Genomic DNA, 20,075 nt, shown 5'->3' with positions numbered 1-20,075 from the left:
TTTAGAGTCAGAAAGATAGAGTAGTTCCTTTACAATCAAAAAACAGAAAGGGATTTCTGTACAATTGTTGTCATGTACTGTTCTGTCCTATGTAAAGTCTCTGCAAGATTTAGATAAGATTTATATAAATACATGTATCTGTGATCAAGACTCATAACTTCATTTTCTAACAGCCTTGAACCAGGCAACGCCACATGTACATACTCATACAAGTGAATTGATCCAGAAACTCTTAAACCTCCCCCACATCCTGAGAAATTTTATCCAGCTAGAGCATACAGAAGATTTAGTAGCTTAATGAAAAAAAATTAACTTGTGAAAGGTGTAGACTTTTAACACAGAGCATAACTATGAGATCATTCGATGTTATTTACTAGATGTGAAATCTTTTAAAGCTGCCTACGAACTAATGAGCTTAATTCTATGATCTGGCCATCAACCAGGCCTAAGAGCCAAGACTATGTAGTGAAAAGAAGAGCTGGATATCCCTTCTCCCACCTATTTCTGTCCTCATTTATCTTGTTACTTTCAATTGATGAGCCTTATTTGCTCTCACGAAGTTTTAAGTCTAATCTGCATTGGTTGAATTCTGCATTATAACAATATGGCTGAGAGGAGAATTTATCCATGTAACAGACTTCAGTAGTTATGATTATTTTCTAAATTCATGACACTTTCATAATCTTGCTTTTACACACCACATAAAAGGCATATGCAAAATACTATTTATATGTACATTGTGAGTTTCCATGTCACATTTCAAGTGTCTCTAAAAATATGGAGAGGGAAGGAATTCTCACCTAATTTGACAGGACTAGTAAGAATGGGCCCAAGCCTGCAGGGCTTGTTTGCTCCAAACTTGCATAATGCCAAAAAGAGCTTGAGGTGTTCTTTTATCTGGGGTTCAGCCAATCTTTATATTCATCATGAAACTTAAGTTTTGTTCTTAAAAAGGTAAATTTGCTCATTTTCTAACATTATAATGCTGTTTCTAATGGACAGGTGGACTATTCTACAGGATATCTATAACTGTCTTTAGTTCCAATTCCGACTCAGTATCTAAAGTACATGATGTGGTTGCAGAATGGGTAAGTTAAGTTTTCTTTCCTGTGTGATTACCTATATGAATCTGCCCCACTGATGTTATCAATCAGAAAAGAAAAAGAGACTACCAAATAAATTATTAAATTACTATGTGTTCTCTGAAGAACTTTGTATTATTGATTTGTGCAGTAATTAATTCAGGTTTAGCTGGGGCTATTAGGCACTGTGGATAGCATTTTGAAATGTCTGCACTATACTAGCCAGCTTCATAAGAATTGTAGATACTGAGATTTTGGAAAGTGTGGTGAGATCAGAATTGTCATTGAAGGAGGAAAAGAGACTGAAAGATGTCTAAGTTCCAACATCTCTCTATTCAGAGCAAAATTTTTTCTCCCCAAATACCAGTGTGGTTTTGAAGTTATATTGTGATAGAAGTAATAAAAGAACAGGCAGTGTGTATTTGTGTGAGGCAATACACTTTTTTCCAATTTACCCTAATATTCTCTGCTTCAGAAGTCTTCTGCTATAGGTCAGTTGTTGGAGTTTCTAGTAGCTCCTGGTTTTTCAGCCCATTTTAGCAGACATAAGCTCCTTTCTGGGCCCTCTGGGTAGAGGATTCTTGAAGTTCTTGCCCCTGAAACTTCCTTCTGTTGGAATACAGATATTCTGTCCTTTCTGACAGTATACATAGTGGCTCTCACACAATCTGTAAGTAGTCTTTATACCAATTAAATAACATGAACATAGGATGTCATAAATATATGGCAATTGTTCTTTATTTTTCTTTTAATAAACCTGGAGGCTTTTGGCTTTCAGAAGCTAAGGACCTACAGTCATCTACAAACCAGAAATGCAGCCGTCCAACCCTGCCAAGGTTGTCCTTTTAGCAGCAGTAGCCAGGCAAAGTATGTAGGTGCCTGAACCAAAGAATCTAGAAAGGTGTCTCTTGGTCCTAGCAGAGTATGCAAAAGTGTCTACCAGGGAGAAAACTGAGCAGCCATTGTCCACTCAGAATAAATAATACAAAGGTCTGAAAAAAAGATCATAAGGTTGTAGACTTTTAGGTGAAAATTGACCCTGTAGTTTTGTTAGTAAATCTTTTCTAATTGAAGTGTTTCTGAGAATTTAAGATGAGGAAGAGAGGGAGAAAAGAAAAAGTTCAGCATCCTGTGTACTCACCTATTCACTGTGTCATGACCTTAAAGAGATTTCCTTCTGTCAGTAAAAAAGCCCACATCTCTCACTACCAGTTGTACATCTAATGTAACAATCACCTCACTGAAATGGGAGAGTGTTCTCTTTGCTTTGAAAAACTGAAGGGAATTTCTCAAGGGGGAGAAGGGTAAAATTCTAACTCTGTCTTAAGCAACAAAGAGCCCCATTAACATCTCACCGTTCGTGTGATCAATGTCTTCCTGTTTTTCAGCTAAACCGTACTTTCCAGAACTGGAATTACACTGTATATGTGGTCAATATAAGGTAACTGAAGGGGGAAGATGTTTATGCCATGTTCCTTATGAGAATTAGCCCACCCTAATCAATGTTTATTTCTTTTATAGCATCTACCCTGGCTCCATAAAAGAGGGAGTAAGAGAAAAAAGAAGTCTCAAAAGGTAACATATTTAAAGACATTTTCTTGATAGAGGCAACAGCTGCTATTACAAGGGGCTTTACAGCAGACTTTATTGTCTATTATTGGATTCATTGTCTATTACTGGGCTATGCTCCAGTCTGTAAATATATGACTGCTGGTGAGCTGAGTGCTCTGGATGTGCTCAGAAACCTAATACTGGTTATTGTGTTTGGTTTGGTTTAAACCTACTGAGCTTTAAACCTTAACAGTTCATTTTTTCAGAGCTCAGGTATCATCTGTCACAAAACTGAACAGACATAGCATATATTTGTAGTATGGCACACCCAGCTTTCTTTAGCAACAAACTTTAATGCACTGGTATCTATCCACTGTCACTGCATTTATTCTCTTGAACCAGAGCCTTTGAGTTAACAGACATCTTACTAGATGCAAAACACTGAAAAATCATGCTAGAATTGAAAGCCAAACTAGTGTGAGTTAAACTATTTACCATATGTTCTCATTTCCTGACTTCTGCTGGGCTTAGAGGCACTGGAGTTGGGACAGCCTCAAAAGCAGCCAAAGAAAGTTATATCGGTCACACCCCCTGAAAATTGGCCCTTGGGGGATTTCTTTGAAAGTGGCAGGCTGATTCTGAGGGTTATATGGGAAGGGAGTGAATCTTAGGACCAAATTAAGGAGAGAAAACCAAAGCATAATTAATCTTGTGAGGAAGGGACAGCAAGTGGCTGTGGGATGTATCTGTTTGCAGTGCAGGCAAAAGTCCCAAAGGAAAGTACTTTAACTGCCACGATAAAAGCTGGGCTTTTCAATTTCAGTGGTAGTCAAGTAGTTACTGATGCTTCCAGTTTTCTACAGTTTACCTAGACATGAAAAGATTCATGAAAGGTACTATCTCCTTCCCACACACCCACAGTAGAAAGAAAGCTTTTATTGGCAAAACCATTTAACTGGTGTAGTGTAAACCCAGCCTCTGAATGGGCTATTTTGCTGCTTGACCTACATTTCCAGTAGGGTGTAGTGATGTGGGTGGGATTTTTTTTTCACACTTCTAAATGATATGGTTATGCCAGCAAAACCTTTTAATTGGAGACCATGCCTTATTCTTACCAACAATCCAAGACTGCTGGGGAATGTAAAGCTTTCCCTATCCCCACCCCTGCATCTTTATGAGGCTAGCAGACCAGCTTGTCAGGATCTTGTTCTCCCCTAGACTGCACACCTGATTTCTTTGCATCTCACCTTCCCACCATCCTGTCCTCTGGACTTTGTTTCTTCTTCCTGGTCTATAAAAAAAGGAGGTGAAGAGGGAGAAGTTATTCCAGTAATTCCACTTTCCTTTTCCTTTTCTTTTCCCTTTCTCATTTTTTGACATGAAGTGTATATGGCAGTAAGTTATTTATAATAATGTATCACTGTTATGGGGAAGCAACCTCGTTCCTATTTACTCATCATACATAATTTCAGAGGCAATGAAATTACATGTTGATAATATGTCATAAAGTTTTTCAAGCCAGGCCTGGTCTAATGAGAAACTAGTCTTCTCATGGGCTCTAGCGCACTTTGTGTTAAGGCCAAATGGCATTTTGTCATCATTCTGAATAATTTAGTATAAATGCTAATCATGTCACTCAAAATGTTACTGTTCTCCAAATAATCAGGATTGTTATGCTCTTCATGTTTTCTTAGAAAAAAGAAAAAAAAAAGGGGTGGGGGGAAGTCAAGATTCTGCCCAACCTAGCAATCTGGTTGGGGTAACTTAAATATTCCTATAAATTATTTCTGTGAATAGTTGTCCAAACATTTTCTTGTTTCTCCATTTTAGGTAGTCAAGAAAAAATTCTGTTGCAGTTTTAGACAATCCACTATTTCCCTTAGGTTTTGAGTATTCCATTTACCTTCATGTTTATCTGAACAGAATTTCATTCCACAGTAAAAAATTAAAACCTAACCCATAAGTATCATGGCCCTAACTTTAGCTTTTACAGAAGTGAACATATTAGCCTTACCCTAACTCACTAAACCTTATGTCCCTTTACTGAATTTTCCACAAGATCATAGCCCTCTTATTTCTAAGGCACAATCATAAATCTTTAAATTGCTCTTTGAGTTTTCCCTCTATTTACATGAATTCATATTCTTATCATTCAGATCACATCTTTTATCCTTACCTTTTGGATTAGTATTTTATACAACAGTTTAAAATTACCAACCAAACAACAAAACAACCTATGCCAACCTTTTCAATGCACTTTGCTTTGCTTCGTTTCAACTCTTATTTACCACACTGCTACCTTATCAGGGATCTTCTGTTATCGGTCTCTCCACCTAGTCTTCTTGCAGGTGAAGGAGGAAGAATGATTAGAGAGAATAATTCAGAGAAGGAATAGAAGCTGGAAGTGGGAGGTAGGAAGCTGGCTTTTTTTGGCACATTAAAAATAGGTGTTTTCCAAATAAGTATTTTAAACTGTACTGCATTCTGCAGAAGAGCAAAACAACATACAAATATGGAAGTGAATTGTTACACTTTCATTGCTGTGTTCTATGAGCTGCAGAAATCCAAAGTACACTGTGCTTATTATGCATTTATGTACATGGTGATGAGAGACAGACAGAGTGCCAAGTCCAAAAGTGCATATTATTATCAGCACCTTTAATACTGTGAAATCTCTGGATGGCAGCAGTATATCAAGCTAATGCTTTCGTAGATCATTAACTACCTTAATAGAATTTTACCACAGCTGTACTTGACTTTGTGTCTGTTTTTAATCTTTTCCTCTGGACATACTGTTTCCATCTCTTAATGAGAGGAGAGCAGTTAAAAATAAAGTGGACAGGAGTTCAGAATGGGTTATGGACATAGCTGTTTCTGTTTCCCATTATTTTGCACAAACCTTTGAAAGTGAAGCTGGTTTGTGGTTTTTATATAGATAAATTATATATGTGTTTGTTTCTTTCATTAATTCTTTGCTTTTTATGACTGCAGCTTTGTCAGAACTTTCTATGACTGCTGCTGTTGCTTTTCTCAGAAGGGTCCTACTGTTCCTAGGTCTTGTCAGATGACTATATAGGGCTGTCTTGGTAGGGGAACTGGTCTTCATTAAGCAGCTCAGCTCCCTTGCTTCTCCTTTCTTCTTTTATTTTGCAAGCAATGTTGAGATTTCAGGCCCAAATTAATTTATAACTTTTTCTCCACTTAACATACAAGTAAGATTATGCTTGCTCCAACTTCCATTACTTGATTGTCATCATTTTGACATATTTCCTGTGATCAATTGCTTCTACTTTGTGAAACAACATTAATGTCAGCCCTGTTAAACAACCCTACCAAATTAAAAACCACAGTGGTAGCCATCCATGTAAAGACCACTAAACTTAGAAATCTCTTCTCTTAGGAATGAAAATAGAGAGGAAAGCAGGAAATCTGAGCAGCCCATGCCTAGTCCTGCTTTTTTGAAGTCTGTGGGAGTTTTGCTGCCAGTGTCAGTGAGGCAGATTCAGGCTCCTGCTTGCTGTGTTCTTGGGTGCTGTGTTGCTTAATGGAAAGTTTAATGGATTTGGATACAATTTAAGCTAATTAGATTGTGTAAGAGTTTTAAACAGGAGTTAGCAACATCAGAGCAGGATAGTTTTGCTTTTATAGTCCAAAGTATCTTTACTGAGTAAAGTATTAGGCTTTTGCATTCTTTGTAGATTACTTCATATTATTTGTTTTGAAATAATAATGCTATCCTTGTTATAAATGAACACATCTGTGATGCCTATTCCTATTTTTAAAATTTTCCCGGTTTCTACTGGTGAGGTTTTAGGAACAACTTGCACCTGGCCCACCCCTACTCCCCGCGACTTTAGCTTCAGTGTTACCAAAGGCAGTAAGGGACAGCCTTGGCCAATATTGAGCACCGTTTTAAAATGCCCCATAATGTGTACATGAGGTGTGATACTTCTGCTTGAAAAACCGACCAACAAAGAGCCAAGCAGAAATTCAGAGATGTCTGCACAGTGTCCTGCTGGCATCTTGTGTCCATGACTTGTAAAGAAAGACATCATCACAGATGGAAGAATTTGGGAATTCCTCCTGATTGACTGAAGGATGATCCCTTCTTAATCTCCTGCTGAGACTGCTTGCTCTTGATCCAGCTTCCAATTGCTTCCTTTGTCCTTCCACTGACTTCAACTGGATTTTGTGTAGGCCTGACATTGTGAGATGCCATTTTTAGGAAAATAATATATTGGGGAATAAGGGTTTTCTTTGTTGTTTTGGAACATAGTTCAGACGTAACCAAAAACTCATTTCAGTGAATACTGGCTGTTGAAATGTGAGGGATTCCAGACCTCTCCATTTTGCCTTTCTGTTAGTAACGAATAGCCTTCACAGAAAGTCATCATGTACTGTAAGTGCTTTCTGTCGAAAAGCCATGGTTGTTTGTATTCCCACACCAGCTCTGTAAGCAGCAAGGCCTGGAGACACAAGGACAAGCACAGAGGTGTGACCATGCTGCTTGCGGCACTGTTCTGATACAGTGGCCATTAACTTAAAAGGAAGGCTTAGAATGCTTTTATTTTTAGTAGTCCAAAAAGTAGCTGCAATTTTTAGTTTTGTGTCCTGAAGTCTCAGATTTTGTTTTTTCAATAACATCGCCTGCCGAGAAAGGAACCTCTTCATCCTTGGCATTACTTTGAAAGTGTCTGTTATGCCCAGTCCTAATTTTTTGCTCTCTGTTCTGCACATTTTAGTGGTATAGTAATCACAATTGCCTCAAGTAAAAGTTTATCCCCAACTCAGATGCTTTTGTGGAATGCTTTTAATTTCCCTCTGCTTTCAGATTTCTTTCTGTCTCATTCTGTGTGTTTTCTCACATTTTGTCTGTTGTCTGTATTACATCTTCACTGAGTGACTTAAACAATAGGAAGCTATTTTTTCATCTGTCCTGTTAATGTGAAGAAGCTAGTAGTGTTTAGAGGTGATTCTTTGGGCCTACTTGTGCTTCCGCTCTTGAGCTACTGCTACTCATTGCTGCTTATTTTCAAAGGCAACATAACAGCAAGATTGGTAAAGGATTTAATGCTGACATCTTAAAACTTTTAAATATGCCAGAGTAGTTAGGAATGAAATTCCCAGTGACTTTTAGTGGAAATTTAGATTCACTGAATACTTTAGGTGCTTTAAAAATACTTTAGGTGCTTTATATACCTCAAATCAAGTAACATTAACTATGAGAGAAAATAGTGATTTGTTAAACAATTTGACAGCCACAATAATTCAGTATTAGTTCAGGCTGTCTAGTACAACTGAAACTAGAAGTAAAATATGCATTGTTAATTACAAACTACATATCTTCAGGTATGAAACAGCCTGTGCTGCACGGTTCGCATGGTTTGCTAATCCTTCCTTCAGGCTCCTTGCATCGTGTAGCAATGAGACCACAGCCTGTGTGTAGGCACACTGTCCTGGAATAGCTGTGAGTCACACTGCTGGAGAAGAAAGCCGGCTTTGTGGTATGTGCCATGGCAGCACAGGCTCCACCACCACCTCCTGTGCCTCTGATGAGGATGCAACTTTGCAGACTCCTCCTTCTGAGCCAGCTTAGCTCAACAGACCAGGACGAAGTAGAATAGATGCCGGTCTTCCCCTGCTTTCCTGCTTGCTTCAGCTGACACCATTTCAGTCAGAAGGGAGGCATAAATACTTATCCCCGTTGTGTTTACCTACACCACAGTCATTTTTTTTTTATATTGACAGCAGTAATACTATCAGTACAGGTTACTGTAGGTGATGTGTAATTTGTAATTGATTACTGCTCTGAGAATCTGTCTACTTATATATGGCACACAATAAAAGATGTAAGGTTCAGTGTAGCAAATCTGGTGACACCGACAGAGCAAGGCATTGTTGCCATTTATTTGAGTGTTGGCCTGCTGTTTCCCAAATCAAGAATTTTGTTCTTCACCATTAAAATGTTTTTCTTCTTGGATCTGAGTTTGACAAAAGTAGAAGGAAGCACTTAGCTTCATATTGCATCAGCTGTCAAGTTAAAAGGTATTTATTTACTTTGGGAAGCTGGCATGAGTCATTCTGAAAAGTTTATAGACATTGTTTTCATCATAATATGGAACAGGCTCTTATACGTGACTTATGCTCTAAGAGTTTCTCAGAAAATAAATAACAAAGTGGTTTAACAGATTATTTTTATCAGTGCTTCATAATCAATACTTTTCTGTATAATTGTTCAAGGTAACTGCAATTAGCTCTACCTCATCTAAGCAGTTCTACCTCACCCTTCTACCGCAATCTACACACAGTTATGGGTACTAAATATCACTGTGGTTAATTGGGAGTCCTGCAATAGGCAGCATAGCAGTAGCGGTGACTGTTCACTTATGACTTCTGTTCTGCAGCCAAGTGCTGAGGTAGGGAGTGGCATCAGTATATTAAGTTTTCCTCTTCTGAAGTAAAGGGAATAGATGATTGAAGCCAGAATCTTTTAGGAAAGATGGTTAAGTGCCAGGAGACTCTGGGGCTGAAGTACTGGAGGGCTGAAGGAATTGTCAATCCCGTAGGCAATTTCCATGCTTCTGCTAAAAATAAATGCCATAATAAACTTGTGCCTCGTAATATATCCGAGGTATACAGCAAAAGCCTGCTAATGCATATCCACCCTACTGAGGCTATTGCCATATGTTAAACACTCCATGTAGACCAAAGGAATGTTAGGAGGAACGCAGTATCTCAGGGAGCAGGGCAGGTGCAACCTGGCCAGGGATAGCCAGAATTTCCCTGCTAAAATACATCTACTGGGGAAAAAACAAGCCAAGTCGGCAGGTAGTCATATTTTTATCTTCTTTTTCAGCAACATGTTACCAGCAAAACAGCAGTTACAGCAATAAAAAAAATAAGTGTACTTATGTTCAACCAAAAATACAATAAAAAAAAATTATCCAGGGACTGGGTATATTTATTTACTTATTTCTTTACATCTGAAACAGTGAAATGTTAGAGTATTTAGTTCAAATTCATGATATCTTAGTGAGGTTTGGGCTTTTCTTTTTTTTTTTTTTTTTAATTTTTTTCCTAGACTGAGGGGTTGTTTTCTAATGCCAGTTCTTTTAATGCCATTCCACTAATGAGAGTACTTCAGAATTATTGGTTGGAGTTGTTCAGTTTTCAGAATGATGTCTGAGAGAAAGAGGATTAAAACTGCCATCTAAGAGCAACATCTGTACACTAAGATGTAGTTTTATACCGTACCAAACCAGGCACCTCTGGAAAATGCAGCACAGAGCTGTCATCATGGGGATGTCTTTCTAGAAGATTTTTGGTAATGAAGTCCTGGTCTGTCTAGGAAGTGGCACCTGAAAAGCCTACTAGCCCTTTTCCATACAACACCCCTATGGAGTTTTTCTCCTACTCTTCTTCAAGTAGACCACAAGACCCTTTACCTCACTGCTGCATTCTTGCACTGGGGGCTGCCTGTGAAAGCAGCTCTGTTTGGTGTGTTCCCTGCTCACTGTAGGTGTGCTGGCAGTGCTGCCACTTCCCAGGCTGCCAGGAACTGCTCACACACTGCGAAGGTCTGTCTTTATTCAGGCTAATGGGTATCCGAGGGCAAGGCTAAGATGAAGAGAGCCCAAAGCAGGCTTGCTTTTTCCTTTTTTCCACATTTTGGCTCCCATGGAGATCCAATGTTCCATGCTTCAGTGGCGTCACCTCCTACTAGCCAGAGCCAAGCAATGCTCTTGGGTACCAACATAGTCTCTTCTCCAACATGTGTTTTCTGTGTCCCAGGAGGAAATTTCTGAGCCTTCCACTCTGGGTTTCTTTCCTGTGTCCTGCTTAAACTGCTTTTCTGTTCATTATTTCCCTTCCAGAAAAGCTATGTTTTTGGACAAGGGTGGGGACTGTTATATTTCTCTCACAGGAAAGAGACTTGGGCACTTTGAACTACTTCTTATGCCCAAGAAAGTAGCAGTGGGCTACAGTACAAAACAGCTATTACTGCTCAAATTTGAATTACTCATCTGAGCAACTAGACTTTCCTAATTAGGACTAAAAGTTTCAGAAGTGTGTCAGGGTGTTTTTCACTCCATCAAAATTTAGACATTTATATGTTAGGCATCTGTTCTTCGTTAGTCTTTCACTCTTCCTCTGTAGTCAGTGGAGACAGACCCTCTGGAGGATGACTTCTGACAAGTTTTGTAAGGTGGGATGAATCAGCTCTTAAACTCCTAAGCCATCAGCTACCAGAGTTTTAGATTTGATTAGGGCCTATTTAGAGCTCACAACTCACAACTTTATGCTTTCAACTTTTAATATCTTTTAATACAAGAATCTAAATCTTCTGAAAACATTTCTTAGCTCTTTTGATGAGTTTCTTCCTTAATGGTAACTAGAGGATGAAACTTCCCAGTCATACTTTCTTCTTATGACCCTATATATATAAAAATAATAATTTACAGATAATGAGCAACATTGTCTTGGTGACACTGTTCCATATTCAGAAAACCAGAGTCTGACAGATATTCTTATGTCCTCACATTTAATCTCTACTGTTCTGACTCAAACACTCGGATAATTTTCCTTGCAGTTTTTCGGTTTTGGCTCTTCTGGTTTATAATGCTACCAACAACGTCAATTTAGAAGAGGAGGACATCCGACAGAAGCTCATAAATAATAATGGGACCATGGAAGGAGGATATAAGCTTCATACCGTGGATGTTGATCCAGTGGGTAAGTAGTTTTCAGCTTTGTTACAACAGCTTTTGTTTGCTTGTCCAAAAATAAGCATCTTCTATGTTAAAATGATCCCACATTTCCAGAAGGTATGACTGATTTTTAATTGTCCCTTTAAGCCTCATTGTTCCACTAATCTCAGAGAGCTGTACTCCAGGTACCTTTTAACACACAAATGCAGTTGTTCAGATTGCTTTAGTCAGTGTTTCCCTATCTGGTTCAAAGAGGCTGGAACAGTTCCTGATGGCACCTCTGGTAGTTTGAGGATAAAGATGTATGATTTACAGCCAGAGCCATAATGAGACATTTTGGACCTCCAAGGCCCCTCATAGCCACTTCTCAACCCTGTGGTCTGTGCTTTTGCCAGCTGCTGCCCTTAATCAGTCTCCTTTTAGCAGTCATCTTTTCCCATTCAACTTCTTCCAGTCAGAGATTGCCCTTCCCTTGGGAGAGAGGAGGTAGGGGCTGGTGGACTGCAAATGGATGCAGCATGCAGTTCAATCCTTTCCCTTGAGAAGAGCCGTATAGATTGACCTTGTTGTGCACCCCTCCATTGCCACTACTCTAGATAACCAAGCATTTCATTTGAAGACAGCTTTGTGCTGTAGACTGGTTGATGAGCTGAAGACAAGAAATGGGAGATGATTAGATGAAGAAATTTGCCATTAACACTGACATACTTTTATTTTTACAGAAAAATGTTTAGCTGAAGAAAACCCTCCAAATTATTTTTGGCCAGATACCAGACCGACTGTGACCAACTTCACATTATGCCATGGGAGCTCAGTTCAGACCGCATCAAGAACCTGGTAGGTGTTCAGATAGCTAAAAATGATTTCTGGAAGATGGTTTTTATACTGTGGAAGATTATTTGTGTGCAGTAAGAGTATGTAATTAATTGGTAAGAAAAACAGGCTCATACGCCCCTTCTGTAGGGCGTATTGAGGTCTACAATGAATACATGTTAAAAGTTACTATAAAAATAACACCTTCTTATGGAACAAAACTACTTTCTTCAAGTCCTGAAGTTTATGTTGCATGTCTGTGTTACAGTTTCACATTTTCTCCCACTCCACTACTACTATCTGACTTGCATAAGAAATTATCAACAAAACTCTGTGAAGATGAGATGTGTATTTGGTTTAATGCAGAACCTCTCATCTCATTAAGGGAAAGTAAAAGAAATTCTGTGAAACAAGTATTTTGTTGCTAGTCAGTCACAACTGAAGGTGGGGATAATCTCACACTTTAAGACCTGAACTTGTGTTTTTAAGGTTTAGGCTAAATTTTCCCTAGTGTAGGCTTTTAGACGCTGTATCTCTATTTCCCATTTGTAAAATGGTAATATTATTACTTTCATTGATATATGACCAAAACAATATGGCTTTGATCTCCTTTGAGTGCCCTGAACGCTATGATGATGCAATATTAAGTAATTTCTTCAGTATTTAGGATGATCACCATTAAATGCAATATAGTAGCCTTATCCGCCCACATTGCATCTGGAACATGTTCTGAGAAGATCAGATCTTTTTACTTTTTGAAAACAATATGGCAACATGGATATGAATCAGCTTTGAGGTTCTGTGCCAAACAGGAAAGCAACCAGCATTATATTTAACTCACTTCCTCAGCCTCTTAATCTTGTACAAGAACTGCTGGATTCTGATTGACCAGCTTTTGTTGTAGAGTAGTGCAGAAGTCATATTGTTTTTATGTCAGAGCCTCAGAATCATTAAATTAAGACTTCTGGCCTCTTCTGCCCCAGTATTGCTTATCTTTATTGTTCATTTGTGGTCTACACAATACCATCATCTGTTTACAGCACTTCTCATAAAAAAAAAAATACTGTGTTCTGCACTGTGATATGCTTTCCTTGCCTCTGCCTTCACTAGCTTTTGCCAATATGGAGTACAGATGGGATGTGTTTTGAAAGAAGAGGAAGCTCTTCCAATGATCTTTTCTAGTCCTATGCATCCTACAGTAGAAGGTTATCTGCTAGTGTGCTGTTATAATAAAGGTGATCAACTGAGGAATAACTTTATTCTGTCATGTGCTGAGTGAAAGAATAACACTTTCCCATTCTCCATCCTGCCTTTGCCATGCTATGATAAGATTGTTATCTATAAAGAAAACTAAGGGAAAAATGTGTTAAATTTTGGAGCTGTATCTGGGTATTTTGCTATGATAAGGCTTTCTAAAAGAAGCATTTTGAAAAAAAAACAAAACAAACTTATCTGCCCCTCACCAGCACCTGGATCTGATGCTGACCTGCCCAAGTTTTCGTGGGTCGCATAAGTTTCTATCTCCACATAGCTCCTGTGCATGCTCTTCTGAGAGATATTACAGCTTGCTATTGACTTGATCAAAGCCATTTATATCAAAGGGAAATCATAGAAACATCATCTGATTAGGCCATAATAGGAGCATAATTTGTGTTAAAATTTGTGTCTTTCCCAAAATAAAAGGCCAGAATTTCTGCTGATGCAGTTAATTAAATCAGTACAGGAATCAGCTGGGAATTTGTCCAAAAGAACAAGGGTTTCTCTCAGCACTGTCACTTAATTGATCACATATTTCTGCTGTCAAGCATATATATTTAATGTCACTAGGGGTCATATTGCTAGGAAAATTGTGAATTGAGAAGAGTGGTCCACTGTGACACCTACAAAAGAATTATGAAACATTAACATATTTTTACTATTTTATTTCATACAAATTTTGTCATTTTTCCTCTTTAGCTATTTGGGTCTACAGAATTACACATCATACTGGGGCCAGCCTGATCTTAGAAACTGCACAGGTGAGTATATTGATGTTGGTCTTTGGCTAAAGGAATAGTTTTGTAGTCTTTGGTTACTGCTTACTAAAAGAAAGTTACATTAAGGAAGAATATCTTCCCTTTTATGCTAAGTTGTTTAAAATCTTTCTAAAAAATCAGTGCAAAATAAACTCTGGGAAGTGCACCAGGCTCAATTCAGTCCACCCATGAAAATCTCTGGATACTGATTAATGACATTAAATGCAATTTAAGCAAAAATAGAGGCAGGTAGTAGTTTGCCTCAATTTGGCATTCATATTTAGACAAATTTTTAAATGTTTCCAATGCCTATAGGTGACAGTGGAAGGACTCCCACTCTCTTCACTGGGCTTATGATCAGATATTTTCAGATTTATTCTCAGTTTGCAAAATACCCCTGGATGTCATTCTGGCCTTAAAGGAGGAGTAAAATGAACAGACAACAATTTTATGGCCCCTTTTTCTAGTTCCGGAGCTAGTGAAGAGAATGATACTCTCGTTTCAGAGCCCCTGCAGCAAGCTCCTGTTCTGAATTACTTTCTTGGAGAAGCTTCTTTTTCTTTCTCCACTAATAGGGGTGTCCTAGGGAGACTGGCTACCTTAGCAATTGAGAACTTGCAGTCAGGGTATACGAAAAGATCATTTCATGTAAAATGGACATTCTACAGTAAATGTAGTAAAAGCCGTATTATAAAACAGAACATTAAAAGAACAGAGCCAGTTGCAGACTAAAGAAGAGTGATATATCAAAATCTTATTTGTAAATTCCAATAAATCTCAAACATTTTGATATTGTAAAATACTAATGGTTTTATTAGTTTTCTATCCAGGTACCCCATCAAACTTAACAGTTCAATACGTGATTTACGCTAATGTTTTGCTGTTAGACACATACTCAAGCTTTCCTTACCAGGAAGATTCTTCTCATGAAATTTGCTTAGGTGTTGTGCTTGCCAACCCTCTGAGTAAGACTACAATCCTCTGAAGGAACTGAAATACTTGCAATCAGGTCAGACTTTCTCACCAAAGCTTAAAAGAATTAATACTTTTTCAGTAAGAGTGACTTTGGATGCATTTGTTTCACTTCAATACTGAAACTTTTTCCCAGTGAAAAAGGAAGGATAGCATAAGGAGAAAAAAGGAGAGAAAATATGCTTCTTATTCCTTACTTCCCCTGTTTTTCTTTCAGTCAGTCCTTTCAATAATAGTTCTGATGTACAAACTCAAATCAAATTAAGGAGAAGGACACAGCCAATGCGGACAGTATGTAATAATCAGCAGGTTCTATACACTTTTTCATGAAATTATAAATTTGATAAAATGATAAAATCCTATGTTCATTACAAGTACCACAGACCATGCTCTAATTTTCAACAGTAAGTATAAAAAATTGTGTTTCTGAATTACTTCAGGACTGATAGGCATTATTTTCTCTTTTTATTCCATTTTACGTGTTCACTTACAGAAAATGCAGCTGACATAGCCAATCAGCTTCTGAATCTCACTGGTGAAGGGCAGCAGCTAACCTCAGACAAAGTAAATGATGTTGTGCAGAAGCTCAAAAAAATTGTGAATGATGAAGAAATTGATGAATCTCTGGGTTCTACCGTGGTGACAATTTTTTCCAATATTCTAACCAGTTCAGACAGTGTATTGGCAGCATCATCTTCAGAGTAAGTATTTCTGCATTTGAGACAAGTTTTTGAAAGCAACGTGTAAGGCTGGAAGGATTCATTCTTCCATATATAGACAAACAATTGCAGTACAAAAATCAAACTTTTCTGATTTCCACTAGAAAGAATTTTCCAAATTAGATATACAAATATTTGTTCTTGTACTAAAATTAATGTGCTTGACAAAGATAAAGTATTTGGGTGGAAAAGAAATCTCCTGATACATGACATAGCATAGATCTAAATATTGTTGGAAAATTATTTCAGGATCAGTGATATGTAGTCAGATAGTTTCTGTCAATCAAAAGTGTTTGTTTTCAACAGAGACGCGTAAATTTACAGCCTGACAGTCTCCTTGTGAATACATAGATGGGTGATAGAGACAGTCAATAATAAAAGGATCATCTGAAACATGAAGAACATATAGAGCATAGTGGGTTTTTTTTTCTGTATTCAGTTTTTAGAATAACTTTATTTTTATTTTCAGAGCTTTAAAAACTATCGATGCCTTGGCTTTAAAGATCCAGTTCACTGGACCATCCATGAGTATTTCAACACGAAACCTCGCTCTTGGAGTGTCTTCTATAAACTCAACTTCATTCAAAGGTGGTTCTTTCAGTGTCAGTCCACAGAATAATGCATCTGATTTCCAGGTACGGAACAAGCAGTTGTATTTACATGTGAAATGTGCCTGTTGTTCCAAGCACGTTTACTGTGGTTCCTATAAACCCACTTATAACTCACAGGTCTCCCCCTACTTTCTATTTCCTTTTTCCTGCAATCATCCAAACAGATTAATGTAGTATTTCCTTGAGTGACAGGAAACCAAGATAAGCTCACATATTCCGTATGGATGAAAAGTAATTTTCTTACAAATCCAGAACAGACTTCATACTTTTTAGGTTTTCTTTTACTAATGAAAAGGGAAAATAATCTTTAACAGTCTGCTGTATTACCCATTGTACACTAGCTAACAATTCCATTGATGCATTTCAGCTATAGAATAAGACACCTAAATATAGGTATGTACATGTAGATTTCTACAGATAGATCTTCAACCTTCCAGTACAGTTTAAACACCTACTAATGGAGTCTGAAGGCTGGTCCAATTATTCACGTGTAGATTGATAGGCTTGTGCCATTTGGGATGTCTGAGGCAGTTCAAGACATTCATGTGGAGTTTGACCAGCCTAGATATGAAAAATAAAAGAAACAAAATGCAGAATGGTCTCCAGTGCTACAGTATCTAGACAGGCTGCTATAGTTAGGATACTTGTCATCAACCCAAAAATTTAATTTTTTTTTCCACAAATAGAAATTATATTTTTTTCTTGCAAATAGAAAAGATCAGACGTCTAATAGCTATGAAATAATATTTGAGGTGCACATGAATACCTATTGGGATTTTCCAAAGGTTCTGTTGAAATCAGTAGCAATGAGGTGCCAAGTCTTTTTAATTTTCATTGTATACCTGTCTGCATCTCCTGGTACCCAAATGCTTTTTAAAATGTAGTGCAATGTAATTTTTCACAGTTATATAAGAAGCCTATGAAAAAGGTAATGTAATCTCAGTTTCCTGGGAGTCTAACCATTCAAATACACTGAGGCTTACTTGGGGAAACACACAGAAAATATAAAACAGAAAAATAAGAATAATCTGCTAGCATTTGGGCCAGAGGAACCAAAACTGAATTGAAACAAAATGTGGTATTATAAAAACAGTGTAAGACTATTCACCAGAGTACAAGCATCTTATGCAACCGAATTAATTTCCACTGCAAAGCAGCATGACAGTTATCCTAATAAAAGACTGATCATTTTATAAAATACTATATCCTGTAAAAATCAAAAACAGTAATGAAGACAGTGCTGGGAAAGTAGTAGTAATATAATAGGATGTAGGGCTTTTACATGCGATGTATATAGACTTTGGATCAAAACTCAAATGCTGGTTTAAATAGACAGAAATGGGTTTAATGTTATAGAGTTTTCACATACTTATATTCATGAACATTTTGGCTAAGATTTCTTACAATCAATTTTATTAGAAGTTTTTGGTAATTGTACATATAGTTTTGTTCAGCTCTCCTATTAATGAAGCTCAATAGCTGATTGTTCTTTGTTATCAAAGGAACATTTCTCCTCCAGATTTCATCCTGTATTTATGGAAAGAGGAAAGGAAAAATTCTGAAGCCAGGTTTGGGCTGTTTGCATGTATAAAAGAATTACCATCTGTGGCTTGAGGACATCCAGGAATTTTCTTGCCCTGGAATCATTTATTATAGCACTGTCTAAATAATCATAAAATCCAAACTCCGTCAAATTATTTATAATGTTCCTATTGGAACATGAAGTTGTTCTCAGACTTCCACATTTCCAACAGCTGATTGAGAATTCCTAGCATCCTTCCTACCAGAAAAATCTGCAGCAGCTGTGGTCACAATTTATATTTTCCATGCCTATCAGGAAAGATACTTGCTATCCCTGCTGGAGGGAGATTCCCTTTTTAAAGCCCAAGTTTTTCAACAGTGATGTGATGATCTATCCCAGGCTCATCAGAGAGCATTAAACTCTTCAAGCTGTATGTCAGAATGTTTCCAGATTTTATTTCATTTTTTTTTCTTAAAGTAGATATCAAGCAAATGTATCCATGGCAATTTGGAAAGATTCTATTTCAGTCCACTGTGTCTTTATGTTTCTTGCCAAAGCTTTGACTAAGTTAGCTTTTGGTGATTCATATTATCAAATTATTCCTGTAATATATCCATACTTCTTTATAGAAGCCTCTTCCACTCTATTTGCAGACAATACCTAATGGCACAACTTTATCACACACACACTTCCTGTTTAACGTGACAGAATTATTCTTTGAAAACCTTTTATTCAACTGCATTTAGCACTGTCAGGAGACACCTATGAACCACTTCTTACTATTTTCCAAGGATGCCTGTTACTCACAGTAAATCAGTGGAAGTTAAATAAATCTATCAGTAGCCTATGGCTTTTAACTTTCTATTAGCTAATGGTGTTTTTAGAATCATATGATTGATCATGAGAGGCATAAATACATGACCAAGTTGCCTCTGGAGAAGTCAGGAGTGTGAGTTTCCTTACCTCACAATAACATTCTTAAACACTTTTACTATAGAGCCACTGTGAGATGGCTTGCTCCCCTTCCTTTGATGGGTAGGGTGGCACACCTTGAGTGTGCTACGGTGGGAGAGCTCTCTTGTAGCTAATGAAATGCAAGCTTGCATCCTTGTTTCTTTCCTGCTCACTTGTTATATCCCTGTGCCATAGAGGGCTTTCAGCTGTCTGACACATTACCAGTACAGATTAAACTTATATTGATGACAGAAATTGACTTTTTTGTGCTACACGGAACGATAGAGAGGTGACACTAATCATTGTTTTAAAATCTCCCTTCTGTAACAGAGAAACTAGAAAGGCTCATAGGAGAATTAATTCAGATGTGCAGATCAAGCCAAATAATACAACTCAAGAAAGAAAGATTCACAGCATATTTTTCAGTTCTCAGCAATGTTTGGTATGATGAGAAGTACCTTGAAGGTCATTGAAAATTATCATTACTGTTATATTATCATCTCATTATTTCCAAATCATTATTATAGTAATGGAGGAGTGTTTTGATTTTATCTAGTACCTTTTTGTAGCAGAAGGCTGATCTCATGCAGGAATGGTGGGAAAGCCTCCTAAGCCTTTTTAAAATTTATTTATTGCATTAACTCTTACATACATACAGGTCATAGTAGTGTTGATTGGTTCTAGTCCCATGTTTACCTATCTTTATGTAAGGGTGTGAACCCAGTTGTGGACAATGGATGGTTTGGGTTTTGTTTGAACATGCTCTTCTGTTGTTTTTATTTAACAGATAGATTTTGACAAGGATCAGACAAATGCCTTCGCTTCTGTTGTTCTGCCACCAAGTTTACTGAAGAATTTAAGTCAATACGAGTTTGAAGTTATATCAAGGGCTCAGTTTACTTTCTTCAATAAAAATGGTCTTTTTCAGGTAAACTTTAATGTGTTTGAAGTCATTCCAATTAGGCTGAGTCAAAGCCACCTGCTAAAGGTTTTCTGTAGTGTAATCATTTCACAGCATCCCATGAATTACAGGAATGAGAAGGTGGTACCGGATATAGGCGCTAGAGGCAGTGTTATGTTCAGTGACAAGATAGTCAAAGTACCCAAGCTGAATTAAAGTCAATGATT

The 20,075-nt window shown here is 37.5% G+C and overlaps 1 protein-coding gene across 5 annotated transcripts in view; it reads left to right on the top strand.

Moving 5' to 3' along the window:
• ADGRG6 (adhesion G protein-coupled receptor G6) overlaps positions 1-20,075 on the top strand; it is a 112,261-nt gene that overhangs the window by 63,439 nt on the left and 28,747 nt on the right. For all 5 annotated transcript variants that reach the window (XM_040598810.1, XM_040598809.1, XM_040598806.1 and 2 more), the window contains 9 exons: positions 1,003-1,088; positions 2,471-2,523; positions 2,604-2,657; positions 11,224-11,366; positions 12,064-12,178; positions 14,111-14,172; positions 15,635-15,842; positions 16,330-16,495; positions 19,735-19,875. In XM_040598810.1, coding sequence (XP_040454744.1) covers positions 1,003-1,088; positions 2,471-2,523; positions 2,604-2,657; positions 11,224-11,366; positions 12,064-12,178; positions 14,111-14,172; positions 15,635-15,842; positions 16,330-16,495; positions 19,735-19,875 — 1,028 coding nt within the window. The remainder of the gene's footprint in view (positions 1-1,002; positions 1,089-2,470; positions 2,524-2,603; positions 2,658-11,223; positions 11,367-12,063; positions 12,179-14,110; positions 14,173-15,634; positions 15,843-16,329; positions 16,496-19,734; positions 19,876-20,075) is intronic.

Source organism: Falco naumanni, chromosome 6 (assembly GCF_017639655.2).
Source record: "Falco naumanni isolate bFalNau1 chromosome 6, bFalNau1.pat, whole genome shotgun sequence".
NCBI lineage: Eukaryota > Metazoa > Chordata > Aves > Falconiformes > Falconidae > Falco > Falco naumanni.
The sequence above is the reverse complement of the archived record's forward strand: the minus strand, read 5'-3'. Positions and strand labels throughout refer to the sequence as shown.